This window comes from Pristis pectinata, chromosome 2, assembly GCF_009764475.1.
Source record: "Pristis pectinata isolate sPriPec2 chromosome 2, sPriPec2.1.pri, whole genome shotgun sequence".
In the NCBI taxonomy this organism is placed as follows: Eukaryota; Metazoa; Chordata; class Chondrichthyes; order Rhinopristiformes; family Pristidae; genus Pristis; species Pristis pectinata.
Window position 1 is genome coordinate 5,753,242 of NC_067406.1, and position 27,876 is coordinate 5,781,117.

A 27,876-nucleotide genomic window follows, 5' to 3' on the forward strand; every position below is an offset into this window, starting at 1 on the left:
ACGCTAACCACTACACTACCGTGCGGGAGTTCTCTAAGAAATGACTTGTACCAAAGGTGCACTAGTTGAATATTTATTGAGAGTGAAAAATAGATACAAGATGTGTGTGACACGGAAGGTACTGCAAAACCTGAAAACTCTTAGAACAAGGAGGGTTTCTCCCAGGGACACCAGGGGCTGTCACTTGTTGGGGTCGTTGCCTGGCCCTGCCCCGGCCCAGCTACTTGTCCTGCGCCTCTTCCTCCTCCATCCCATCACCCGCTCCCTTGTCCACGGGCTTCTTTGGCCTCTCCTCCGATTCCGACGCTGGCTGCACCAGAGTCTCTGCCTGCTCCCGAGTCTTTGGCTGCTCATCAGACCTGACCTCCTCGATCTGCGGCTGGGTGTACTCGCTGAGCTGCTTCCTGTACCTCAGCACCCTCAGCTTGGTGCAGTACTCCCTCTCCCGAAGCAGCTGGCTCTGCTGTTCCTCCAGCTCTGCCTGCTGCTCTCGGAGGACCCGCGAGCGACGGATCAGGCACACCAGGACATCCCGCAGCTCCTGGTTCTCGTTCTTGATTGCTTCGATGTGCTGGATCAGGCAGCAGACCGCCTCCTGTAAGGAGACAGAGGACACCATTCCAGCTCCCTTCAACAGTCTGAACACCTGTACTAAGTCATGCCATCCTGCTCTTAAAGCCTTTAAAATCAACACAGTCTCTTCTGGGGCAGACGTGACCTGTACAAGAGGTTGCATCTGAATTGGACAGGGACTAATATAGCAGGGACGTTTGCTATTCCTGTGTAACCTCATTTGGCAGTGGGGTGGGTCCTGAAATGCTAGTGCATCAGATAAAAGGAATGAAGCAAATAATTTGTCCTGGTCCAACCACGTTTACATTATGGCCAAAATAGCACACTAGCGCCTCTACTTCCTCAGAAGGCTAAGGAAATTTGGCATGTCCCAGATGACCCTCACCAATTTTTATCGATGCACCATAGAAAGCATCCTATCCAGATCCATCACGGCTTGGTACAGCAACTGCTCTGCCCAGGACCGCAAGAAACTGCAGAGAGTCGTGGACACAGCCCAGCGCATCACGGAAACCAGCCTCCCCTCCATGGACTCTGTCTACACTTCTCGCTGCCTCGGTAAAGCAGCCAACATAATCAAAGGCCCCACCCACCCCGGACATTCTCCCTTCTCCCCCCTTTCCATTGAGCAGAAGATACAAAAGTTTGAAAACACACACCACCAGGTTCAAAAACTGTTTCTATTCGGCTGTTATAAGACTCTTATGGATCTCTTGTACGTTAAAGGAGAACTCTTGACCTCACGGTCTACCTAGCCGTGGCCATTGCCCCTTATTGTCTTTCTCTGTAACCGCAACACTATATTCTGCATTCTGTTATTGTTTATCGCTTGTACTACCTCGACGTAGTGATGTGATGAAATGATCTGCATGGACGGTAAGCAAAACAAAGTTTTTCACTGCATTTTGGTACATGTGGCAATAATAAACCAAATCCAATTCAAATTCCAGATTAAATCAAGTCCAGTAGACAGGACAGACAGGGGCAGGACGGAGTGAGGAAGATCTGATAGTCTAAACTGCATTAACTTTAATGCAAGAAGCCTGACGGTTAACACAGGTGAACTCGAGGCACAGATCAGCACATGAGATTGTGATATTGTAGCCATTACTGAATTCTGGTTGAGGGACAGGCAGAACTGGCTGCTCAGTGTTCCAGCATTTAGAGGCTTCCAGTGTGATGGGAGGTGGAGGTAAGTGAGGAGGGGGAGTTGCGATATTGTTCAGGGAGAACATCACAGCAGTACCTGGGGAGGATCTTCCTGGGGGAACAAGGCTAAATGGGTAGAACTTAGAAATAAAAAAAGGGGGAATCACTTTGATGGGATTGTGCTACAGGATGCACCATAGTCAGCGAGAATTAGGGGAGTATACATGTAGGGAAATTGCAGATCGCTGTCGAGTTATGATTGTAGATGACAAAACAGAGTAACCGGACCGATGAAGGTGGCTTAGTGCTAGATCTGTGGTGTTTGGACTGCCATGGCCTGGGCTACTCACCTTGTTGGCTTCTTTCTCCAGCAGCTTCACCATCTTCTTGGCGTTTTGTTTGTACTCTGTCTTCTCCTTATTGAACTTGACCTTGAGGTTGTGCAGGTTCTGTGAGTGCAAGGCCCGTGCATCCATCACCTGCTTGTCCAGCTCTTGGATCCTTGCCAGTTGCACCACCCGCAGCTCCTGGTTTGGGGGGATGCAGAGGTGGGAGGAGAAAACACACGGAGCACCTGGTTTCACTGAAGACCTTGGAATCCCTCCATTCCCTGCCCGTTCATGTGTCTGTCTAAATGCCTCTTAAATATTGCTATCAGATCTGCTTCCACTACTACCCCTGGCAGCATGTTCCAGGCACCTACCATCCTCTGTGTGAAAAAAACACTTATCCCACACATCTCTTTTAAATTTCCCCCTTTCACCTTAAAGCTGTACCCTCTAGTGTTTGACATTTTCTACCTGGGAAAAAGACTCTGTCTATCTGTGCCTCTCATAATTTTATAAACTTCTATCAGTTCTCCCCTCTGCCTCCGATGCTACAGAGAAAACAACCCAAGTTTGTCCAACCTCTCCTTATAGCCAATACTCTCTAATCCAGGCAGCAGCCTGGTAAAGCTCTCTGCATCCTCTCTGAACCTCCACATCCTTCCTGTAATGGGGCGACCAGAACTGCACACAATATTCCAAATGTGGCCAGACCAAGGTTTTATACAGCTGCAACATGACTTCTCGACTTTTATACTCAACACCCCAACTGATGAAGGCAAAGTAACCTTCCCCTCAGGCTCATCAGGGGAAGGCAGCAGTAGCCAGGATCATAGCACTGTGAGTGGCTCTGCAGCACAGGAGGGCAGGAAAGAGTGGCAGAGCTGTAGTGGTCGGGGATTTCATGGTAAGGGGAACAGACAGGAGCTTCTGTGGCCACAAACAGAACTCCCGGTTGGTGTGTTGTCTCCCAGCTGCAAAGGTCAGGGCATTCTGGAAGGGGAGGGTGAACAGCCAGTTTTCGTGGTGCATGTAGGTACCAATGATATTGGAAAAAAGCGGGATGAGGTCCTACAGGCTGAATTTAAGGAGCTTGGAGATAGATTAAAAAATAAGACCTCAAAGGTAATAATCTCAGGATTATGACCTGTGCCACGTGCTAGTCAGGGTAGGAATAGCCACACAGTTAGGATGAACATGTGGCTTGAGCAGTGGGGCAGGAGGGAGGGTTTCAGATTCCTGGGGCATTGGAACTGTTTCTGGGGGAGGTGGGATCAGTACAAACTGGACAGTCTACACCTGGGCAGAACTGGAATCAATGTCCTAGGGGAATTGTTTGCTAGTGCTGTTGGGGAGGGTTTAAGCTAATTTGGCGGGGGGGGGGTGGGAATCCATACAGAAAGACAGAAGGAAGCAAAGCAGAGACTAGAGCAGAAGTTAGAAAGGAGAAAAGTAAGAGTGAACTACTGAAAAAAAAAACAAACTCACAGGACACAGAGGTTACTAGACTCTAAGAGGACAATGAGTGTAAGGGCATTTATCTGAATGCCTGTAGTATTCGAAACAAGGTCAGTGAACTTGTGGCACAAATCAGGACAAAGGGGTATGATTTATTGGCCATTACAGAAACGTGGGCGCAGGGTGGAGATGAGTGGGAATTAAACATCCAGGGGGATCAGGTAATACGGAAGGATAGGCAGGAAGGTAAGGGAGATGGGGTAGCGCTGTTAATTAAGGATGAGATCAGGACGATAGTGAGAGACGATGTAAGATCGAAGGAGCAGAATGTTGAGTCCATCTGGGTAGAGTTTAGGAATAGTAAAGGAAAAAAATCACTGGTGGGAGTTGTCTATAGGCCACCGAAAAATAACATTACAGTGGCGCAGGCAATAAACCAACAAATATCTGATGCCTGTAAGAATAGAATGGCAGTTGTCATGGGGGACTTTAACTTGCACATAGATTGGGAGAATCAAGTTGGTCGAGGCAGTCTTGAGGAGGACTTCATAGAATGCATCTGTGATAACTTTCTTCAACAGCATGTTAGTGAAGCTACACAGGAAAATGCGATCTTAGATCTGGTCCTGTGCAACGAGACAGGTAAAATTAACAATCTTTAGTTGGGGATCCCCTTGGAAAGAGTGATCAGAGTATAATTGAATTTCTCATACAAAACAAGGGTGCAATAGTTCGATCTAAAACCAGTGTATTATGCCTAAACAAGGGAGACTACAACAGGTTGAGGGAAGAGTTGGCTAGTGTAGACTGGGAACACCGGCTACATGGTGGGACAGTTGAGGAACAGTGGAAGACTTTCAAAGAGATTTTTCATCGTGCTCAACAAAAATATTTTCCAGTTAAAATCAAGGACAGTAACAGTGGGCAGAGCCAGCCTTGGATAACTAAGGAAATTAGAGAAGGCACCTAGTTAAAAGCTCATGCACACAAAGTCTCCAAGAGTAGTGGGAAACTGGAAGACTGGGAAAACTTTAGAAAGCAACAAAGAGCCACTAAGCAAGCGATAAGGAAAGAGAAGATAGATTATGAAAGTAAACTAGCACAAGATATAAGAACAGATAGTAAAAGCTTTTATAATTATTTAAAGCGGAAAAGGGTGGCTAAAGTGAACGTAGGTCCCTTGGAAGATGAGAACGGGGAATTAATACTGGGTAATGTGGAAATGGCCGAGGCCTTGAACGATTACTTTTTGTCGGTCTTCACGGTAGAGGACATGTCTAACAGGCCAAAGAGAGATGGGAGGTGAGGACCTTGATACAATCGCTGTCACTAAAGAGGAAGTGATGAGCAAACAAGTGGGCCTAAAGGTAGACAAGTCCCCTGGTCCTGATGGGATGCATCCCAGGGTACTGAAAGAAATGGTGGAAGTTATAGTAGAGGCATTTGTGATAATTTACCAAAATTCTCTGGACTCTGGGCAGGTTCCAGTGGATTTGAAGACAGCAAATGTCACACCACTGTTTAAAATAGGATGTAGGCAAAAGGCAGGTAACTATAGGCTAGTTAGCTTAACGTCTGTAGTCGGGAAAATGTTTGAAGCTATTATTAAGGAAGAAATAGCAAGACATCTGGATAGAAATGGTTCCATTAGGCAGACGCAGCACGGATTCAGGAAGGGCAGGTCCTTTGACAGACTTACTGGAGTTCTTTGAGGATATAATGAGCGCGGTGGAGAGAGGGGAACAGGTAGAGTTGTATACTTGGATTTCCAGAAGGCATTCGATAAGGTGCCGCATGAAAGATTTATCCGTAAGATAAGGATGGAGTTGGGGGTAATGTATCAGCATGGATAGAGGACTGGTTAACCAATAGAAGGCAGAGAGTTGGGATAAATGGGTGTTTCTCTGGTTGGCAATCAGTGGTGAGTGGGGTGCCGTAGGGGTCAATGCTGGGCCTGCAACTGCTCACGATATACATTAACGATTTGGAAGAGGGGACCAAGTGCAGCGTATCTAAGTTTGCTGATGACACTAAATTGAGCGGAAAAGCAAACTGTGCAGAGGATGCGGAGAGTCTGCAGAGAGATATAGATGGGTTAAGTGAGTGGGCAAGGGTCTGGAAGATGGAGCACAATGTTGGTAAATGCGAGGTCATCCACTTTGGAAGGAAAAATAGAAGATCAGATTATTATTTAAATGGTGAAAGATTGCAGCATGCTGTTGTGCAGAGGGACTTGGGAGTGCTTGTGCATGGATCGCAAAAGGTTGGTTTGCAGATGCAACAGGTTATCAAGAAAGCAAATGGAATGTTGGCCTTCATTGCCAGAGGGATTGAATTTAAGAGCAGGGAGGTTATGCTGCAACTGTACGGGGTACTGGCGAAGCCACACCTGGAGTACTGCGTGCAGTTCTGGTCTCCTCACTTGAGGAAGGATAAACTGGCTTTGGAGGCGGTGCAGGGGAGGTTCACAAGGTTGATTCTGGAGATGAGGGGGTTAGCCTATGAGGAGAGATAGAGTCACTGGGACTATACTTGCCAGGGTTCAGAAGAACAAGAGGGGATCTTATGACATTAGGAAAGGGATAGATAAGATTGAGGCAGGAAGGTTGTTTCCACTGATAGGTGAGACTAGAACTAGGGGACATAGCCTCAAGATTTGGGGGAGTAGATTTAGGGTGGAGATGATGAGGAACTGCTTTTCCCAGAGAGTAGTGGATCTGTGGAATTCTCTGCCCAGGGAATATTAAATATATTTAAGATGCAGTTAGATAGATTTTTGCATGGGAGGAGAATTAAGGGTTATGGGGAAAAGGCAGGTAGGTGGATCTGAGTCCAGGGCCAGATCAGCCATGATCTTATTGAATGGCGGAGGAGATGGGCCAGATGGCCTCCTCCTGCTCCTATTTCTTATGTTTCTTTACCTCCCTGTCTACTTGTGTCCTCTTGTAGGAAGCTATGGACTTGCTCTGTACATCAACGCTCCTTAGGGCCTTGCCATTTACTGTAAACCTTCCTCATACATTTGACCTCCCAAAATTGCAACATCTCACACTTGTCTGAATTAAACTCCATCTGCCATTTCTCCAGCCACATTTCCATCTGACCTGCACCCTTTGACAACCTCATGTAAGGGTGTAACAACCTCTGTTTAATTATCACTTTCCCTCGTACAAGCTCTTCACTTACTGACTTTTAAACTACTCCAGTGAAGTCACATTTAGTGGACAATTGCTGCGTGTTCAGATCAAACCTCACCAACGGGAAAGCAGAATGTTTCCCTCACTTACTTTATATTCACTCAGACTCTTGACCTCCTTATTAATCTGAACCAGCTCAGTTTCCTTCTCAATTTGAGTCATTTTCAGTTCTGCAGAGAAAGAGCAAAAGAAATTCATCGGAAAGGACAGGATCGACCGAGACTGTGACCAGGCTCTGTGCAAGAAATAAGTTACACTTCAAGTCTATTACTCTAGCTTGCTTTACCTTAAAGAAATGCTGGGATTCACAGTACAATTTTCACACTGTCAAAGAATGGAGCAGCCAATGTGAAGTATAGTCAGTGATCAGTTGAATGACAGTCTGTTTTTAGCTGAGTGGGAGAGCTCTGTTGCAATTCTTCCAAATATTGCTCAGGGATCCAACTTAAAGTGATGGAGCCTCTGAATGTCGACACTTCCTCAGCATGTCGTCTGACAGCAAACACCACCTCAGTTGTGACCCTCTGACTGCACTGATCCCTCAGTAATGCCGTTGACATGACTGCACTGCCTTGGTCCTGCCCCAGTGCTCCCTCAGTCGTCTTCTTCATCTTCTCCATCTTCCTCAGCAGTTCCTCAGGAATGACAATGACTTGCTCAGGTTCTGAGCTGCCTGACGAGGCCACTGTGGAACTGGGGACTCTTGCACATACGGGGCACGATGACTCTGTAGGCAGGTGCTTGTGCGGTGATCTGTGCTTTCTGCCACCCCTGTGTCCTTCTGAGGCATGGATTTGAGGTTCTCAACACCTTGAAAGCTTCTTCTCCACTTGGAGTAGTCATGGGCAGGAGATAGAACATAGAACAGTACAGCACAGGAACATGCCCTTTGGCCCATGATGTTGTGCCGAATTAATTCAGCTAATGATGCCTAACCAAACTAAACTCCTTCTGCCGCAGGGATTGGTGCTGGGTCCTTAAATTGTTTGTCATAATTATTAATGATTTGGAGCAGAATGTGAGTGGCATGATTAGTAAGTTTGCAGATGACACAATCTCACCCTAACTCAGACAAGTGCAAAATGATACATTTTGGGAAGTTAAACCAGGCCAGGACATACACAGTGAATGACAGGACACTGGGAGTGATGTTGAACAGGGAGACCTTGAGGTACAAGTACATCATTCCCTGAAAGTGGCGACACAGGTCGATAGAGCGCTGAAGGAGATGTACTGTATACCTGAGGCACTGAATATAGGAGTTGGGACATCATGTTACAGTTGTAACATGTTAGGCCACACTTGGAGTATTGTGTGCAGTTCTGGTCGCCCTGCTATAGGAAGGATGTGATTGAGCTCGAGAGAATACAGAAAGGATTCACAGTAACATTGCTTGGACTGGAGGGCTTGAGTTATAAGGAGAGATTTAATAGGTTGGACTGTTTTCCCTGGAGTGTCAGAGGCTGAGGGGTGACCTTATAGAGGTTTATAAAATCATGTGGTGCAAGGGCAGAGTGGATGGTCACGGTCTTTTCCCCAGGGCTGGGAAGTTTAAAATTAGAATGCATAGGTCTAAGGTGAGAGGGGAAAGATTTAAAGGGGACCTGAGAGGCAAGTTTTTCACAGAGTCTGGTACGTATCTAGAACGAGCTGCCAGAGGAAGTAGTAGAGGTGGGTACAATTGCAATGTTTAAAAGACATTTGGACAGGTATGTGGATAGGAAAGGTTTAGAGGGATATGGGCTGAACACAGGCGAATGGGTCAAATTTCATGCCACCTAAGTCAGTGATAGTAAATCTGATTCTGATTAGCTCAGGTGGGCACCTTGGTCGACAGGCACAACTTGTGTGAAGAACCTTTTCCTGTGCTGTATAACTCCACGAATCTCAGCAAAAGCCAGTCAGTAAATGCTGGCCCCACAGTGATATCTACATCCCATAAATGAATACATAAAAATAGGAACCAGTGTTTTGTTCTAGCTATATTTAATGAATTTAATTTCCTTGCCTGTCAGGGATCTGTGACCAGTAACACAACCCCCACATTACCATTTCCCTAAACAGCCTTAGTTTTGTAATATTTAGTTGACCCCAGCTTCCACATTCTCACTACCCTCTGCGGGGAGACGTACTTCCCAATATTACCCTGGACAGCCTGGCTCTGTGTGAGGGAATGCTCTTCAACAGGAAATGTTTTTTTTCCTGTCAGAGCCTTGCAATTGGCCTCTGCTGAGGTCCATGTGGCTAAATCCTGGAACGGCTTGGGAAAGGGATCAAGGCCTGAGAGGGGAGAATGGTTAATGGTTCGAGCAGTGTGGAACTTAAGTGGAGGGTGGTCTCACAAGGTTAATGTGGTGCTCAAAATGATGAAAGGTTTTGAATAGAGTAAATGGGATTATTTTCTAAATGGGGAGAGTATTCAGAGATCAGAGCTGCAAAGGAACTTGGGAGTCCTAGTTCAGGATTCTATTAAGGTTAACTTGCAGGTTGAGTTGGTAGTAAGGAAGGTAAATGCAATGTTAGCATTAATCTTGTGAGGACTAAAGTGTAAAAGCAAGGATGTATAAATACAAGGTTAAGGGCAGGACTCTTAGCAGTATGGAGGAACAGAGGGATCTTGGGGTCCACGTCCATAGATCCCTCAAGGTTGCCACGCAGGTCAATAGGGTTGTTAAGAAGGCGTATGGTGTGTTGGCCTTCATTAGTCAGGGTATTGAGTTCAAGAGCCATGAGGTAATGTTGCAGCTCTATAAAACTCTGGTCAGACCACACTTGGAGTATTGTGTCCAGTTCTGGTGACCTCATTATAGGAAGGATGTGGAAGCTTTAGAGAAGGGTGCAGAGGAGATTTACCAGGATGCTGCCTGGATTGGAGAGCATATCTTATGAGGATAGGTTGAGTGAGCTCGGGCTTTTCTCTTTGGAGAGAAGGAGGATGAGAGGTGACTTGATAGAGGTGTACACGATGATAAGAGGCATAGATCGAGTGGACATTCAGAGACTTTTTCCCAGGGTGACAATGGCTAACACGAGGGGACGTAATTTTAAGGTGATTGGAGGAAGGTATAAGGGGGATGTCAGGGGTAAGTTTTTTTACACAGAGAGTGGTGGGTGCGTGGAACACACTGCCGGCAGAGGTTGTGGGGGCAGATACACTAGGGACATTTAAGAGACTCTTAGATAGACACATGAACGATAGAAAGATGGGGGGGGGGGGGGTGGGCTATATAGGAGGGAAGGGTTAGATAGATATTAGAGCAGGATAAAATGTCGGCACAACATTGTGGGCTGAAGGACCTGTACTGTGCTGTAATGTTCTATGTATGCTGAGGCTTTATAAGGTGTTGGTCAGACACATTTGGAATACTGTGAGCAATTCTGGGCCTGTATCTAAGGTAAGATGTGCTGGCCCTGGAGAGGGTCCAGAGGAGGTTCACAACAATGATCCCGGGAATGAAAGAGTTAACATATGAGGGGCATTTGATGGCTCGAGGATTGTGGTTGTTATTGGCAAGGCCAGCATTTATTACCTATCCCTATTTGCCCTTGAACTGGTTTGCTGGACCATTTCGCAGGGCAGTTAAGAGTCACACCCACTGCTGACCCTGTGGGAGGATCCACGCACAGACCACATGACTGCAGAGTCATTGGTGCCACTTGTGAGCCAGGTGGGTTTTATATCAGCCCAATGTTTTAGATTCACCATACTGATATTTGTCTTTTGTAAGAACATTAGAAACAGGAACTGGAGTTTTAGCCCTTGAAGCCTGCTATGTCATTCATCCACGATCTCATACCTCAGCACCATTTTCCTGAACTATCCCCATTTCCCTTGATGCCCTTAATATCCAAAAATCTATTGATCTCTCTCTGAGTGCACCCAGTGACGCAGAGAATTCCTATTCCCTGCATGAAGAAACTTCCCCCACCTCTGTCCCAGATAACCTCTCCCTTATTTCGAGACTATGACCCTTGATTCCAGTCTACTAAACCAAGTTCAAGTGTATCATCACAGGCACACATACACAGGGTATAAATGCCGTGAAAATGAGCTTTTTGCTTCGGCAGCACAGGACATTGCAAACATGACAAACATAAGTTAACATCAACTTAAATTAACATAAATTATATATAACTCACACAACAAAATGAACATAACGACATTGAGAGAGAGAAAAAAGAACATAGTCTGAGGTAGTGTTGGGGCTTCTCAGCTCCCTGCAGCTATGCAAGGATCTAGCTATGCAAGTATTTTATAAATCTCAGTGGGATCTCTGCTCACTTGAGAGAATACAGGCTTAGTTTACCCAATCTCTCCTCGTACAGGAAACCCGTCCTCCCTGGAACCAGTCTGGTGAATTTTTGCTGCACCCCTTCTATTGCAAATATACAGTATGTTTTCTTAGATAAGGAAGACTAAAACTGTACACAATACTCCAGGTGTGGTTCACCCAGCCCTGACATAATTACAGTGAGACATATTTACTACCTTATTCAAACTCTATCATAATAAAGGGCAACATACTATTTGCCTTGCTAATCGCTTACCAATCCAGATTTACTTAGTTAATTGGATTGAAATTCCAATGTGCTGCTGTTCTGATCTTTAGTTTAAGCCTCTGGATTACTTTAATAGAAATTGATCAAACCTTGTTTCTGAGACTCAAAGTCGGCCAATATTTTCTCCTTGGCTTTCCTGATTTCGTCCAGTTTTCTCTGGTTTTGGTCGCTCAGGCTGATGATTTGATTCTGCGTTTTTTCTGACCTCTTTGCCATCTGCTGGATGTATTCTTGCTAAAAGTGGGATTGGAAAAAGACATTGAACAGAACGTTCCCGAAAGAAAGGCTAGCACCAAAAATTGTAATCTATAATATGGTATTCCAGGAATGTATTGAGGAGATTGCATGGTTTCTATCTGTGATAATTAACTGTCTGTGTGATGAGTAGAACAACATGGTGGTACTGTTTAAATTTTTTAATCAAACAAAAGTTAAATAACATTTTGTTAATTAAAAGTGCAGAAAAAATGCTTGCCATTAGGTACTTGTTTACAGTGCTGGCACTCAGTAGCGATGTGTCATAGTCATCGAGTTATGCAGCAAGGAAACAGGCCCTTCAGCCCAACTCATCCATACTGACCAAGGTGCCCATTTAAGCTAGTCCTATTTGCTGGGTTTGGACCATATCCCTCTAAACCTTTCCTATCCATGTACCTGTCCAAATGTCTGTTAAATGTTGTTATTGTCCCTGCCTCAACCACTTCCTCTGGAAGCTCGTTCCATATACCCACCACCCTCTGCGTGAAGTAGTTGCCCCTCAGCTCCCTTTAAGTCTTTCCCCTCTCACTTTAAACCTATGCCCTCTAGTTTTTGGTTCCCGTTCCCTGGGGAAAAGACTGAGTACATTCACCCTATCTGTGGCCCTCATGATTTATATAAGGTCACCCCTCAGTATCCTATGTTTCCAAGAATAAAGTCCAAGCCTGCCCCACCTCCCCCTGTAACTCAGGCCCTCCAGTTCTTATAACTTTTTGTTAATTCATTTTTTAGGAATTTGGGTGTCGTTAGCCAGCACTTATTGCCTATCCCTAAATGCCACTTGAGGAGGGGTGAATGAGTGACTTGCTCGGTGATTTCAGAGGGCATATGAGTCAAGCACATTGGTAGTTGAACATCAAAAAACTGCAAAAGCTGGAAATCTGAAATAGAAACACTCAGCAGGTCAGTCAGTAGCTGTGGAGAGAAACAGGGTTAATGTTTCAGGTCAAAGAGCCATGGAGACTGTGTCTTTGGATACATTCGAGGAGACTGGTAGGTACTTCAGCTACAATGGAGTTGAGAGCTATGGGGAGAGATCAGGGAAGTGGGGTTGAGACTAAAACTGGCTGAGCGATGATTTTATTGAATGGCAGAGCAGGCTTGAGGCCGACTCTTCTCCTGAATCATGAACATGATCCTGAATTAATGAGTAGAGATCAGGGCCTGATGCTGCTTTACACAGTCCAGCTGAATCTGGCAATGGATGGCTAAACCAGTTAGCTGTGTGCTGTGCACACTCACGCCTGTCCCTTGAGAGTGCAGAGAGAAGGGTCTTTCTGGGAAAGTAGCCATGCAGAGTGGTATCAATAGACCATAGATATAGGAGAATTAGGCCATTCAGCCCATCAAATCTGCTCCACCATTCAACATGGCTTTTTTTTAACCCCATTCTCCCACCTTAAAGCCCTTACTCATCAAGAACCTATCAATAGTCATAGAGCACTACAGCACAGAAACAGGCTCTTTGGCCCATCTAGTCCATGCCGGCCTGGTTTTCTGCCTTGTCCTATCTTCCTGCACCCAGACCATAGCCCTCCATACCTCTCTCATCCATGCACCTAACCTAGCTTCTCTTAAATGTTACAATTGAACCCACATCTGCCACTTCTGCTGGCAGATCGTTCCACACTCGCACCACCCTCTGAGTAAGGTAGGTCTCCCTCAGATTCCCCTTAAATATTTCACCTTAAGTATTTCACATTAAATCTCTGCCTTAAATACACCGAATGACATGGCCTCTACATCAATGGATTCCACAGATTCACCACCCTCTGGCTGAAGAAATTCCTCCTCATCTCAGTTCTAAAGGGACATCCCTTTATTCTGAGGCTGTGCCCTCAGATCCTGGACTCTCCCACTGATGGAAACATCCTCTCCACGTCCACTCTATCCAGGCCTTTCAGTATCCGGTAGGTTTCAATGAGATCCACTCTCATCCTTCTGAACTCCATCAAGTGCAGGCCCAGAGACGTCAAACGCTCCTTAAACGTTAAGCAATGGGGACAGGGTATCCGAGGCAACAAGCTCACGTGAATTGGGAAAATCAAAGAAAACTGCATATGCTTGCAATCTAAAATAAAAATTGAAAATGCAGGAAAGACTCAGCAGGTCAGGCATCTGTGGGAAGAGAAACAGAGCTAACGTTTCAGGTGGAAGATCCTTTGTCAGAACTGGGAAAGAGGAAACACCAAGTTAGCTTTGTTACTGGGAGGGATGCACAGAACGGAGGAAATATCTGATAGGGCGAGACCAGGGTTGCCATGGTGATGAAGCCATCTAGTTGATAGGTTAACGTTGGAGAGCATTTTACATCTTCCTTTGTTTTTTCTAAGTGACAGGAAGCGGGAAGAGCAGCCATTGCTGGTGATCCTCTGGCCGGCACTGGTGAGAATGGAGGTTGCCTTCATCAGTCGAGGCACTGAGTTCAAGAGTCAGGAAGGTATAAAACTCTGGTTAGGCCACATCTGGAGTATTGCGTTCAATTCTGGTCACCTCATTACAGGAAGGATGTGGAGGCTTTGGCGAGGGTGCAGATTTACCAGGATGCCGCCTGGTTTGGAGGACATGTGCTATAAGGAGAGTTTGGACAAACTGCGGCTGTTTTCTCTAGAGTGGCGGAGGCTGAGAGGAGATTTGATAGAAGTTTATAAAATTATGTGAGGTATAGATAGACGGCCAGTATCTTTTTCCCAGGATTGAAATGTTTAGTACCAGAGGGCATGTATTTAAGGTGCAAGGGGGAAAGTACAAAGGAGGTGTGTGGGGCAAGTATTTTACGTAGAAAGTGGTGGGTGCCTGGAATGTGCACTGCCAGGGGTGGTGGTGGAGGCAGATAGCATTGGAGCACTTAAGAGACTCTTATCTAGGCACATGAATGTACAGAGAAGGGAGGGATATGGTCAATGTGCAGGGAAGAGAGATTAAATTAATTAGGAGTCATTGGTTTAATTAGTTCGGCACAACATCATGGGCCGAAGGGCCTGTACTGTGCTGTACTGTTCTATGTTCTAAAAACTGAAAATGCTGGAAACACTCAGTGGGTCAGGCAGCATCTGTGGAGAGAGAAACAGAGTTAACATCTCAGGTCAGTAATGACTACAAAATGTTAAGGTACAAAGGAATCTGGGTGGTCCTGGTGCATGAAACATTTTGGTGGTGTCAGCCTGCACAAGGTGTGTATAACTTCAGTGGTCAGGGATGATCACTTTAATTGCACACTTGGTGATGGGTCACACCCGCAACCACAGTCTGTCACATTCACACACAGCAGAGCAACAAAGTGGTGCATCTTCAGAAAAGCTCTCTACACACATGGGCTTATTTAGAACAGGTTAGGAGTGGTAGGTTGAATGCTGAGAGTAGGGATCTAGAATTAGGGGTCATAGTTACAGAATAGGGACACACAAGATGCTGGAATCTGGAGTTAAAAAGAAACTGCTGGAGGAACTCAGCAGGTCGAGCAGCATCTGTGGAGGCAAAGGGATGATTGACATTTTGGGTTGAGACCCTAATCAAGAGTGTAGACCTGAGAGGAAGGGGTGAGACAAGGTCAGCGAGTGGTGGAAGCAGGTGAGATGGGGGATGATGGGCAGATGGAGCCAGGTGGGGAAGGGGAGGTTTAGAGACGGAGGCTGGTGGATGAGAGGTGAAAGCAGATAAGGGGAAAAAATGGAAGGGGGTTCCATAATAGAGGGTGGGACATCTGATTCAGTTTGCCATCAGGACGAACGGGGTTGTGGGTCTTTGGAATTCTCTTCCCCAGGGAGCTGGGAAGGCCGAGTCTTTGGAGACATTTGAGGAGACTGTCAGCTACTTCAACAGAGTTGAATGGGGAGAGATCAGGGAAGTGGGGTTGAGACTAAAACTGGCTGAGCGATGATTTTATTGAATGGCAGAGCGGGCTTGAGGCCGACTCTCCTCCTGAATCATGAACACGATCCTGAATTAGTGAGTGGAGAACAGGGCCTGATGCTGCTTTACACAGTCCAGCCGAATCTGGCAATGGATGGCCAAACCAGTTAGCTGTGTGCCGTGCACACTCAAGCCTGTCCCTCGAGAATGCAGAGAGAAGGGTCTTTCTGAGGAAATAGCCAGGGAGAGTGGGAACAACGGCGTCAGTGGGGGCCAGGGCATCAAACGCAACAAGGTCACATCAATTGGGAAAATCAACAACACTGCAGATGCTGGAAATCTAAAATAAAAAAAAGATGCAGAAAACACTCAGCAGGTCAGACAGCATCTGTGGGAAGAGAAACAGATCTAACGTTTCAGGTCAAAGACCTTCGTCTGTTCGTTCTGAAACGTTAACACCTTTTCTCCTCCTACAGATGTCAAAGTCATCTGCACAAGGACGTGTGCACAGGTGCAATGAAAAACTTGCTTGCAGCAGCATCACAGGCACAGAGCATCGTGTAAGCAGCATTCAGAAGAAAAACATAAATTAAATGTAAATTAAGGTAAGATAGCTTTATTAGTCACATGCACATCGAAACACACAGTGAAATGCATCTTTTGTGTAGAGTATGCTGGGGGCAGCCCGCAAGTGTTGCCATACTTCTGACGCCAATGTAGCATGCCCACGACTTCCCAACCCGTACCATTTTAGGCAAAGTGATCAAAGTGGTCACAGTGTCGCTAAACTGTAGTGATTAGGGTTGTGTCGGTTGGTTCATGAACCAAATGGTTGAAGGGAAGTAGCTGTTCCTGAACCTGGTGGTGTGGGACTTCATGGCCCGGATGGTGGGGATCTTTGATGATGGATGTTGCCTTCTTGAGGCAGCGCCTCCTGTAGATACTCCCGATGGTGGGGAGGGATGTGCCCATGATTTATTGGGCTGAGTTCACTACTCTCTGCAGCTTCTTATGTTCCTGCGCATGGCCTAACCCGCTGAGTATCTCCAGCGTTTTCTATTTGTATTTTATGTGAATCGGGAGACTGCTTTTCCCAGAGCTGAACCCAGAAGTGGTGATGGCAGGAGGGCTTATCAGGAAACGATCAGTTGTTCCCGTGTTATCCACACAATAGGAGGCACAAGGCCAGGCGAGAAGGCAAGATCAAAAGAACATGACTGTAGGTAGATGTCTTTGTAGGAAGGCAGAGATTAAGGGAGGACAGGAAGGAAGAGGAGGGAGCAGAATGAGTTGATTAGAGACTGGAATGAGAAGTTGCTTATTGCTTAGTTCCACATTTCTCTGGTTATTAACCGTCCTGCCAATGAAAACAGTTTCTCTCTTTTTACCCCATCAGAAGTCCCCAATGACAGGCTGTTCCTGGGTAACGAACAGTTTTCGTATTTACACACGATTTTGTCTGTAAGTCAGAACATGCATAAAAATCATTTGATATGATAAATGTACCTCCACAACCGTTAAGAAGCATAGAAAGCATCCTATCTGGATGCATTACAGCTTGGTACGGCAACTGCTCTGCCCAAGACCGCAAGAAACTGCAGAGATCTGTGGACACAGCTCAGCACATTACGGAAACCAGCCTCCCCCCCTCCGTGGACTCTGTCTACACTTCTCGCTGCCTCGGGAAAATAGCCAGCATAATCAAAGACCCCACCCACCCCAGACATTCTCTCTTCTCTCCCCTCCCATCGGGCAGAAAATACAAAAGCTTGAGAACAAGTACCACCAGGACAGCTTCTAGTCTGTGTTACCAGACTCTTGAATGGACCTCTTGTATGATAAAGATGAACTCTTGATCTCCCAATCTACTTCGTCGTGGCCCTTGCACCTTATCGTGGCCAGCACTGCAGTTTCTCTGTAACTGCAACACTATATTCTGCATTCAGTTATTGCTTTTCCTTTAGTACTACCTCGATGTACTTATACACGGCATGATCTGTCTAGGTGACACACAAATGAAAGCTTTTCACTGTATCTCGGTACATGTGACAATAATAAACCAATTACCAATTAAGAAAGAACAATTACTAAAAGATGTGGGAGAGAGAGGAAACTAGTTTTGCCATTTGTATTAACAAACGTTTGCATTTACATCGGAATTTGGAAACTTAATATGATGGGAGCTTGTTCGTATGTGGGGGTGTCCATAAGTGAGGCATTTGTAACCTGGAGTTGATCTGGATTTTGAATTCCTGTTAAAATCACACAGATGCCACGGCCAAGAAAGTGTATCTACTTCCTCAGGTGGCTGAAGAAATTCAGTTTGTCCCTTTTGACTCTCACCAACTTTTACCGATGCACCATAGAAAGCATCCTATCAGGATGTATCACGGCTTGGTACAGCAACTGCTCTGCCCAGGACCGCAAGAAACTACAGAGAGCTGTGGACACAGCCCAGTGCATCACAGACACCAGCTTCCCCTCCTTGGACTCTGTCTTTACCTCTCACTGTCTTGGCGAAGCAGCCAGCATAATCAAAGACCCCACCCACCCGGGACATTCTCTCTTCTCTCCTCTTCCACCGGGTAGAAGATACAGGAGTCTGAGGGCACGTACCACCAGACTTAAGGACAGCTTCTATCCCACTGTGATAAGACTATTGAACAGTTCCCTTATACGATGAGATGGACTCTGACCTCACGATCTACCTTGTTGTGACCTTGCACCTTATTGCACTGCACTTTCTCTGTAGCTGTGACACTTTACTCTGTACTTTTATCGTTTTTACCTGTACTACATCAATGCACTCTGTACTAACTCAATGTAACTGCACTGTGTAATGAATTGATCTGTACGATCGGTTTGCAAGACAAGTTTTTCACTGTACCTCGGTACAAGTGACAATAATAAACCAATACCAATACCAAGCGATAAAGCAATCTGCCTCCCTCTTGTGGTCAGAGGCCAGTACTGTGACGGCCTTTCCAGGACGCCAGTCATTGAAATGGAGCCAAAAACAACACGTCAGTTCTCACAGGAAAGTGTCTCAAGGTACTTTGCAAGGTCATAACCAAAGACCTGAGCACTGAGCCAAGGAAAGAGCTGATGGCTGGATGCCTGGGTTTACGGTGGGTACCAGTGGAAGCCTCCTGAGGAAGGCTGTCAAAGGCAGTGAACTCGAGAAAATAAGAGCAGGAGTAGGCCACTCGGCCCCTCAAGCCTGCGCTGCCATTCAATATATTCTACCCCAGGCCTCAACTCCTGCTCTGTGCCCAACCGCTACAGCCCTCAATCCCCCGACCTACCTCCACTTTAAATGCTGCTAATGAGCTAACCTCTACAGCTCTCTGGGGGAGAGAATTCCAGGGGTTCACTGCCTCCGCTCAGTTTTAAAGGACTGGCCCCTCTTCGAGAGCCTACCTTCTCCCCAGGTCTCCCACGTGAGGGGACAAAGCGCAAGGGTCGAAGGCTGCTCGACCCACTGAGTTCCTCGAGCGGTGTAGCAACACACGATCTGCTGGAGGAACTCAGTGGGTCGAGCAGCATCTGTGGGGGGAAAGGAATTGTTGACATCTCAGGTCGAAACCCTGCATCGGGATAATTCCTTTCCTCCCACAGATGCCGCTCGACCGCTGAGTTCCTCCAGCAGGTTGTGTGTTGCTCCAGGTTTGAGCGTCTGCCGTCCCTTGTGTCTCCTGGAGAGGTGGTGCTGGTGGTGGAGAACAGTGTGATGCAGTCAGTCATATCGATGCACCATCCTATCTGGATGCACCACGGCCTGGTATGGCAACTGCCCTGCCCGGCACCACAAGAAACTGCAGAGCATTGTGGATATAGCTCAGCACGTCACGGAAACCAGCCTCCCTTCCACTTCTCGCTGCCTTGGTGAAGCAGCCAACATAATCAAAGACCCCACCCACCCAGGACGTTCTCTCTTCTCCCCTGTCCCATACAAAAGCCTGAAAGCACGTACCACCAGGCTCAAGGACAGCTTTCTCCCACTGTTATAAGACTATTGAATGGTTCCCTAGTACGATAAGATGGACTCTTGACCTCACAATCTTCCTCGTTATCGCCTTGCACCTTATTGTCTGCCTGCACTGCACTTTCTCTGTAACTGTGACACTTTATTCTGCATTCTGTTATTGTTATTGGACTGTCTCAATGCACTGTGTAATGAATTGATCTGTATAAACAGAATGGAAGACAAATTTTTCACTGTACCTTGGTACATCTGATAATAATAAACCAATATGCCAATTTAAATGAGCAGTCTAAGAAGAACCCTCGCTTTAAGGAATTTTCAATTCTCCCTTTATGAAGAAGGTTGGTGTTTCTCACATACAACTGCTCACCAGACAAGCAGTGTAAAGGCACTCATGCCGTGCTGTCGAGTGGTCTGTCTGTGGCAGGCTGGGATCATGAAGTACAAGGGGTGGGAATCGTGAAAATGAGACTTGGGAGCAGGCAAGAGTTAAGAGCAGCCTCGCTCTGTACCGGGGCTGTCAGCAACAAGCTCTCTTATAAACAAAAATGAAAGGGGATGAGTTTTAACATGTAAGTCGATGTCCCAAGGGGACACTTCAAATCATGCAGCCTTCACTGCTTTAAGCATGATGTACTCCTTGTTGAACTGTGAGTTAATCACAAAGGTCGCAAATCACAAACTTTTGATCCAACTTCCGTGATGAAATCAGACATGAGATAGAATGGGAAAATGACACTGGCATCAGAATAAACTGCAGCTGGATGTCAATTCCTTACAGGTACAACTTACACTGGAAATGGGTGTGAACAAGAAACATGCCCAAAATCCCACCTTAGGCTCTATTTACACATAACTAATGAGCACAAATGATTTCTGTCAAATCTAATTTCCACATTTCTTGATGCATTTCAGTCTGTCTCTAAAAATGAAGTTCAATGAAGTTGTTATCGGATGCCTCCATCATTTCCCCACTACCTGCTCACCACCCAGACCTCCTCCCCACCACTCACCACTTGCACAGAGACCATAACCTTCTCTCTGTTTGCAATGACTGATCTCAGCTGGGATCATCCATGTGATGTGACAGTCCTATACAACATCTCTATTACCCACCTCCACAGAGCCCTGAGTCCCTTTGCCCAGCTCACATCAGTTTCCTCAGGCCCTGGACTCCTGTCCCCACACATCAGGTCCTCAGAATCAGAATCGGGTTTAATATCACTGAGATATGGCATGAAGTTTGTTGTTTTGTGGCAGCAGTACAGTGCAAGACATAAAGACATAAAAATTACTTTAAGTTCTCAAACATTTCCCTGGAATTTGACCGCCTAGCTTGGCTCCTTACGGAGTCTCACCTCATTCCCCAAGCCCTTGCTCAGGTACTCCCCAGTGCCCAACCTCTTGCCTCAAGCCCTGACCCACTCCCTGCTCTGCAGCCTCACCTTCAACCCCTGGCCACTTGTCTAGACTCAGAACCCCTGTCCTAGTCCTGACCTCCTGCCATAGTCCCCTTGTGCCCAATGTCATAGTTATACAGCACAAAAAAAGGCCTTTCGACCCAACTCATCCACGCCAACCAAGATACCTACCTATGCTCTTACTATTTGCCCGTGTTTGGCCCATATCCCTCTCTAAACCTTTCCTGTCCATGAACCTGTCCAAATGTCTTAAACATTGTAATTGTACCTGCCTCTACCACCTCCTCTGGCAGCTCGTTCCGTATACCCACCACCCTCTGTGTGAAGAAGTTGCCCCTCAGTTCCCCTTTAAATCTCTCCCCTCTCACCCTAAACCTATGCCCTCCAGTTTTAGGCTCCCCTACCCTGGGGAAAGGTCTCTAACTACCCTATCTCTGCCCCTCATGGTTTTACATAAGGTCACCCCTCAGCCTCCTTCACTCCGGGGAAAACAGTGCCGGCCTCTCCAGTCTCCCACCCACCACCCCAGTATGTCCTGAAGTCTTGTCTGCTGCTGTGTGCTTACGGTCTCCAGCCGAGTCTGCTGCGCTTCCTTCTCTAGGAAGTCATTCTCCTGCCGCCTGGGATCCCTGAGCTAAAGAAAGTCATCAGCAAACTTTGATCCTTAAAGAAGCACTGTGTTTCAGCACGAGATCAGCACAGTGAGGGAGCACCGTCAACCCATCCTTTGTTCCCCCTCCCAGCACCTTACTGCTGTGGGTACGGGACGGTGAGTCTCTGTCTCCACAAGAACAGGGAGAGTGGACAACACCAGATTACAGCTCTGGGACCATCCCAGTGTACAGAGGTGCCTTCAGCGGGAAGGGCAGGTCCAAGAGAACTACAACAGCTTCATGGAGGCCAGTAAAGGATACAGGTCATAAATCTTCAACTTCAGCTGCTTAAGCTCTCTGACAATTTCATCATACCTTTCAAAATAAAAACAAACACCATAAAGATTTAGGAAAATTAATCAAACTCTCGCTTTGACTTATGGTATAATTCCTGTAGGCCCAGAAAATCTTTCTCCAAAGCTTTTCCAACCAATTTTCGTTCAACCCTGCTGACCAACTTTGAGTCACACACTCCTAACCCTAGCTCCCTCTCACTTGGAGACACAAGAGACTGCAGACGCTGGAATCTGGAGCAACAAACCATCTGCTGGATGAGCAGCATCTGTGGGAGGAAATGAATTGTCAACACTTCGGGTCGAAACCCTGCATCAGGACCTTAACACATTCTTATTCTATCAGGTCTCCATTCAGCCTCTGCCACTCCAGAGAAAACAATCCAAGTTTGTCCACCGTCTCCTGATAGGTCATACCCTCGAATCCGGACAGCATCCCACTTGCACCCTTTCCAAATCCTCCGCATCCCTCCTGTAATGGGGTGACCAGAGTGGCACACAACACTCCAAGTGTGGCCAAACCAAAGTTTTATATAGCTGCAACACGACTTCCTTACTCTTCCTTACTCAATGAGGAACTATCCTCATCCGATTCCTGAGGTTCACCCCCCGCCCCACAGCCCCCCACTCACCCTACTCCTTCTACCCCTCACCAGCCCCATTACTATGGGTCTCACTCATTCTGCAGGGTGACGACTCGGTCCGTGGTCGCTGTCAGGACCTCCTGTTCCATCCCCACCGGCTTGTTCCTGGCTGCGCTTTGTCCCTTCTTCTTCTTAGACATTCTTGCTGCTGCTTACTCCTTCTTTCTCTGCACTGGGGTGTCAATGGAAGGTTAGCTTTAGCAAGCATATCCTTGAAATACTGAACAGTTCCTCACCAATTCCCTTGCACCATCCATGGCTTCCCCCACCACCCATTCCCCTCTGATCCTTTGCTGTGGATGCCCCTCCCAAATCATCCTCCTCCCACCCCCATTCCTTATCTTCCTAGATGGGGCTACACAGTCAGTCTCAGGAAGCTACTTGCTATGGGTTGGGTGGGAGAGGTTACAGCCCCCCACCCTTAGTGTGCACACAGACACACACTCCATCAGAAAACTAACCATCAGGAATTCTGACAATTCCTTTTCTATTAAAAGGGAATTTAGAAACATAGAAAACCTACAGCACAATTCAGGTGCCCACAAAGCTGTGCCGAACATGTCCCTACCTTAGAAATTACTAGGCTTACCCATAACCCTCTATTTTTCTCAGCTCCGTGTACCTATCCAAGTCTCTTAAAAGACCCTATCGTATATTCGCCTCCACCACCGTTGCCGGCAGCCCATTTCATGCACTCACCACTCTCTGAGTAAAAAACTTACCCCTGACATCTCCTCTATACCTACTCCCCAGCACCTTAAACCTGTGTCCTCTTGTGGCAACCATTTCAGCCCTGGGAAAAAGCCTCTCACTATCCACACGATCAATGCCTCTCATCATCTTATACACCTCTATCAGGTCACCTCTCATCCTGCGTCGCTCCAAGGAGAAAAGGCCGAGTTCCCTCAACCTGCTTTCATAAGGCATGTTCCGCATAAAATTTAGTTAAGGGCGTGGCATCAAAGTCCAGGCACTGGTAATTGCCAATAAATAAGAGCATAAGAAATATGGAGAAGGCCATTCAGCCCTTCCAGCCTGCTCCACCATTCAGGAGGACCACAGCTGACCTGACGTTCCTCAATTCTATTTCCCCCCCACTATAACACTATAACTATTCCCTTTCTGATTTAAAAATCTATCGATCTCGCCTCTTTAGGATTCATCCTCCACAGATCTTTGGGGCAAGGAGTTCCAAAAACTCACAATCCTTTGACAGAAGAAAGTCTTCCTCATCACAATCTACAATGGATGTGCCCTCATTCTGAAACCATACTCCCCCTGGTCCCAGGCTCTCGTGTGGGGGAAGGAAACCCTACCAGCACTTACCCTGTCAACCCCTCGCGATTCTTATGTATTTCAATATGATCACCTGACGAACCCAACTTGTGCAACCCTTCCTCACAAGACAACCCCTTCATACCCGGCATCATCCCATTGAACGCTCCAACGGTAATCTAGCCTTTACTTAGACTACAGGGACCAAAACTGTACATAGTACTCTAGATGTGGTCTCATTTGGTAATTGGTTTATTATTTTCACATGTACCAAGGTTCAGTGAAGAGCTTTGTTTGCATGCCATCCAGACAGATCATTCCACACACAAGTACATCAAGGTAGTACAAGAGGAAAACAAAGCAGAATGCAGAATGCAGAATATAGTGTTGTGGTAACAGATAAAGTGCAGTGCAGATAGATTAAAGGGCCATGACAAGATAGATTGAAAGATCGTTCATCTTTATTGTATGAGGTCCATTCAAGAGACTTATAACAGCAAGATAGAAGCTGTCCATGAGCCTGATGGTACGTGTTCTCAAGCTTTGTGCCCGATGGGAGGGGGGAGAACAGAGACTGACCAGGGTGGGAACGGTCCTTGATATTGTTGGCTCTTTCCCCAAGGCAGCGGGAAGTGTAGACAGAGTCAATGGAGGGGAGGCTGGGTTTCGTGATAGACTGGGTTATGTTCACAACTCTCTGTAATTGCTTAATTCCAGTGTCCCAAGGAGGTTCCTCTGCAGAGCAAAAGGGTCAAACACTTCAGTGTAGGAGAGGAGTCACATAGCCAGAGATTAGTGGATTCCTTCCTCAAAGGACATTTGTGAATCAGCTTTGCTACTACTTCATTGGTATGACCACAGTGCTACACACACGGTAGTGTAGTGGTTAGTGTAACACTATTACAGCGCCAGCGACCTGCGTTCAATTCCGGCTACTGTCTGTGAGGAGTTTGTACGTTCTCCCCGTGTCTGCGTGGGTTTCCTCAGGGTGCTCCAGTTTCCTCCCACATTCCAAGGATGCACGGGTTAGGAAATTGTGGGCATGCTATGTTGGCGCTGGAAGCGTGGCGACACTTGTGATCTGCCCGCACAACATTCTGCACAAGAGATGCATTCATTTCTCTGTGTGTTTTGATATACATGCGAGTAATAAAGATCTTATCACATTCACATCACAGTTGCCATGCTGGCTGAGATTTTCTAATTTTCCATCTTAATGTAGGGAGTGCGCACTATCCTTATCCTTTGGCCTGTATCCCTCTAAACCTTTCCTGTCCATGTACCTGTACAATTACAATGTTTAAAAGACATTTGGACAGGTACATGGATAGGAAAGGCTTAGAGGGATACGGGCCAAATGCAGGCAAATGGGACTAGCTCAGGTAGACAACTTGGTTGGTATGGATGTGTTGGGCCGAAGAGCCTGCTTCTGTGCTGTTTAACTCTCTGACTCTTATGCAGACTGTAGATGCTGGGATCTGGAGCAACAAACAATCAGCGATATGGCTTGACCTGTTGAGTTCCTCCAGCAGATTCTTTATTGTCACTGACTTACACGACATGAAATTTGTTGTTTTGCAGCAGCAGTACTGTGCAAAGACAGAAAATTACCATAAATTACAAAAATAAATAAGGAATAACAAGGTAGTGTTCTTAACTTGGAGACAAAAGAGACTGCAGGTACTGGAATCTGGAGCAACAGACGAGATGCTGGAGGAACTCGACAGGTCTTGTCTCGACCCGAAACGTCAATGGTCCATTTGCCTCCACAGACCCAGAGTTCCTTCAGCATCTCGTCTGTTGCTCCTTCTGAACTCGGCAGCACCTGAAGAACAGAGGTAGGTAAGTTACATTCTGCAAACACTCAAAATCCACTGATTTGCTTCTAAGTGCCCAAGCCCATTGACTATATAACAGGGGAGAGCTATGTAAAGACGTCACGCTGCTGTTATTGCCTCCCAGCAGTGACTGTGCTGCCACAGTTTGCATTCCTCAGCCTTTGCTGTTGTTCACACTTTTATTGCCACAAAAAATTCAATAACACGCGTGTATTCCGCTATGCTTACTTCAGGAATAGGTACAGAGCACACGCCCCTGTATGTATTCAACGGTGCTGAGGTCGAGATGGTTGAGAGCTGCAAGTTCCTAGGAGTGAACATCATCAATAGCCTGTCATAGTCCAACAACGTAGACGCCACGGGCAAGAAAGCTCACCAGCACCTCTACTTCCTCGGGAGGCGAAGGAAATTCGGCAAGTCCCCAATGACCCTCACCAATTTTTATCGATGCACCCTAGAATGCATCCTATCTGGATGTATCACGGCTTGGTATGGCAACTGCTCTGCCCGGGACTGCAAGAAACTGCAGAGAGTTGTGGACACAGCTCAGCGCGTCATGGTAAACAGCCTCCCCTCCTTGGACCCTGTCTTTACTTCTCGTTGTCTTGGTGTAGCAGCCAGCATAATCAAAGACCCCACCCACCCGGGACATTCTCTCTTCTCTCCTCTTCCATCGGGTAGAAGATACAGGAGCCTGAGGGCACGTACCACCAGACTTAAGGACAGCTTCTACCCCACTGTGATAAGACTATTGAACGGTTCCCTTATACAATGAGATGGACTCTGACCTCACAATCTACCTTGCTGTGACCTGGCACCTTATTGCACTGCACTTTCTCTGTAGCTGTGACTTTACTTTGCACTGTTATTGTTTTTACTTGTACTACCTCAATGCACTCTGTACTAACTCAGTGTAACTGCGCTGTGTAATGAATTGACCTGTACGATCGGTATGCAAGACAAGTTTTTCACTGTACCTCGGTACAAGTGACAATAATAAACCAATAGCAAAACACAGGACAGGAAGGAGGCTTCCAGATGCAGAAGGAACTCCAAACTCAGGGCAAGTCACAATTCACGTTAAAATGCAGCGGCGGCAGTGCTGCTGGGACCCCAGGACCGCCCAACCCCCCGGCCCCTCACCCCAGCTCCAGACCCCCGACCTCAAGCTCCCGACCCCCGGCCCCAGACGCCCAGCCCCAGACCCCCGGCCCCAGCTCCAGACCCCAGCCCCTCACCCCCAGCTCCAGACCCCAGTCCCAGACCCTCACCCCCAGACCCCGACCCCCAGCTCCTACCCCCCAGCCCCTCACCCTCACCCCCAGCCCCAGACCCCCCGGCCCCTCACCCCCACCCCCCTGACCCCTCACCCCGACCCCCAGCTCCAGACCCCCGACCCCTCACCCCCACCCCCCCGACCCCCGGCCCCAGACGCCCAGCCCCAGAACCCCAGCCCCAGCTCCAGACCCCAGCCCCAGACCCTCACCCCCAGCTCCAGACCCCAGTCCCAGACCCTCACCCCCAGACCCCGACCCCCAGCTCCTACCCCCCAGCCCCTCACCCTCACCCCCAGACCCCGACCCCCAGCTCCTACCCCCCAGCCCCTCACCCTCACCCCCAGCCCAGACCCCCTGGCCCCTCACCCCCACCCCCCTGACCCCTCACCCCGACCCCCAGCCCCAGACCCCCGACCCCCCGGCCCCTCACCCCCACCCCCAGCCCCCCGACCCCCAGCCCCAGAGCCCCGGCCCCAGACCCTCACCCCCAGACCCTCACCCCCAGCCCCAGCCCCAGACCCCAGCCCCAGACCCCGACCCCCAGCTCCTACCCCCCAGCCCCTCACCCTCACCCCCAGCCCCAGCCCCTCACCCCCAACCCCCAGCTCCAGACCCCCGGCCCCAGCTCCAGACCCTCACCCCCAGACCCCGACCCCTCACCCCGACCCCCAGCTCCAGACCCCCGGCCCCAGACCCAGACCCCCGACCCCCAGCTCCCCACCCTCACCCCCAGCTCCCCGACCCCCGGCCCCCGGCGATGATGAGTACCGGTGCCGGTGGATTCACGGACGGTCGGTGACCGCAGTGCCGGCGGGGATGCGGCCGACAGTCCCCGGCGGGAACTCGCCTGCGGGCCGCGGGCCTCAGGCGGCCAAACACCCGTCCCCATGGCAACAACCGAAACCCCGCCCACCACTCGCCGCCCCACCTCACCAGCTATGTTTTTACAATCTCCTGAGGCCAGAACAACAGCAGTGCGTGTGCGGTTATTTATCTACCGTCAAAATATTTTCTTTTGCAGGACTCGGCGCATTTGGCTTTTGAAGTCCCGTTGCCGCAGCAACGGAGCCGGAAGTGGACGGCGGCCGAGGCCCTGCCCGGCCTCCAGCGGAGGGCG

At 47.8% G+C, this 27,876-nt stretch overlaps 1 protein-coding gene across 2 annotated transcripts; it reads right to left on the reverse strand.

Moving 5' to 3' along the window:
- Positions 1–70: 70 nt before the first annotated feature.
- Positions 71–27,617, reverse strand: ccdc166 (coiled-coil domain containing 166). Of its 2 annotated transcripts, XM_052038815.1 has the most exons (8): positions 27,528–27,617; positions 22,403–22,541; positions 21,694–21,747; positions 21,345–21,399; positions 11,353–11,497; positions 6,794–6,873; positions 2,073–2,249; positions 71–595 (listed from the first exon to the last, which is right to left on the reverse strand). In XM_052038815.1, the coding sequence occupies exons 2-8, from the start codon at positions 22,507–22,509 to the stop codon at positions 221–223; spliced, it is 993 nt and encodes a 330-aa protein (XP_051894775.1). In that variant the 5' UTR covers positions 22,510–22,541; positions 27,528–27,617; the 3' UTR covers positions 71–220. The 2 variants fall into 2 exon arrangements, with proteins under 2 accessions (XP_051894775.1, XP_051894784.1); XM_052038824.1 differs by lacking the exons at positions 21,345–21,399; positions 21,694–21,747; positions 27,528–27,617 and adding an exon at positions 16,762–16,832 and having other exon boundaries at positions 22,403–22,437.
- Between the last annotated feature and the right edge of the window lie 259 nt (positions 27,618–27,876).

Bases quoted from the DNA above. Each gene is read 5' to 3' on its own strand.
- ccdc166 (XM_052038815.1), bottom strand. From the start codon at position 22,509: ATGTCTAAGAAGAAGAAGGGACAAAGCGCAGCCAGGAACAAGCCGGTG. The intron at 11,498-21,344 runs GTAAGCACACAG...TCCCACTTTTAG, and splicing joins AGCAGACTCGGCTGGAGACC to CAAGAATACATCCAGCAGAT. The intron at 2,250-6,793 runs GTAAGTGAGGGA...CCCCCAAACCAG, and splicing joins AGAGTCTGAGTGAATATAAA to GAGCTGCGGGTGGTGCAACT.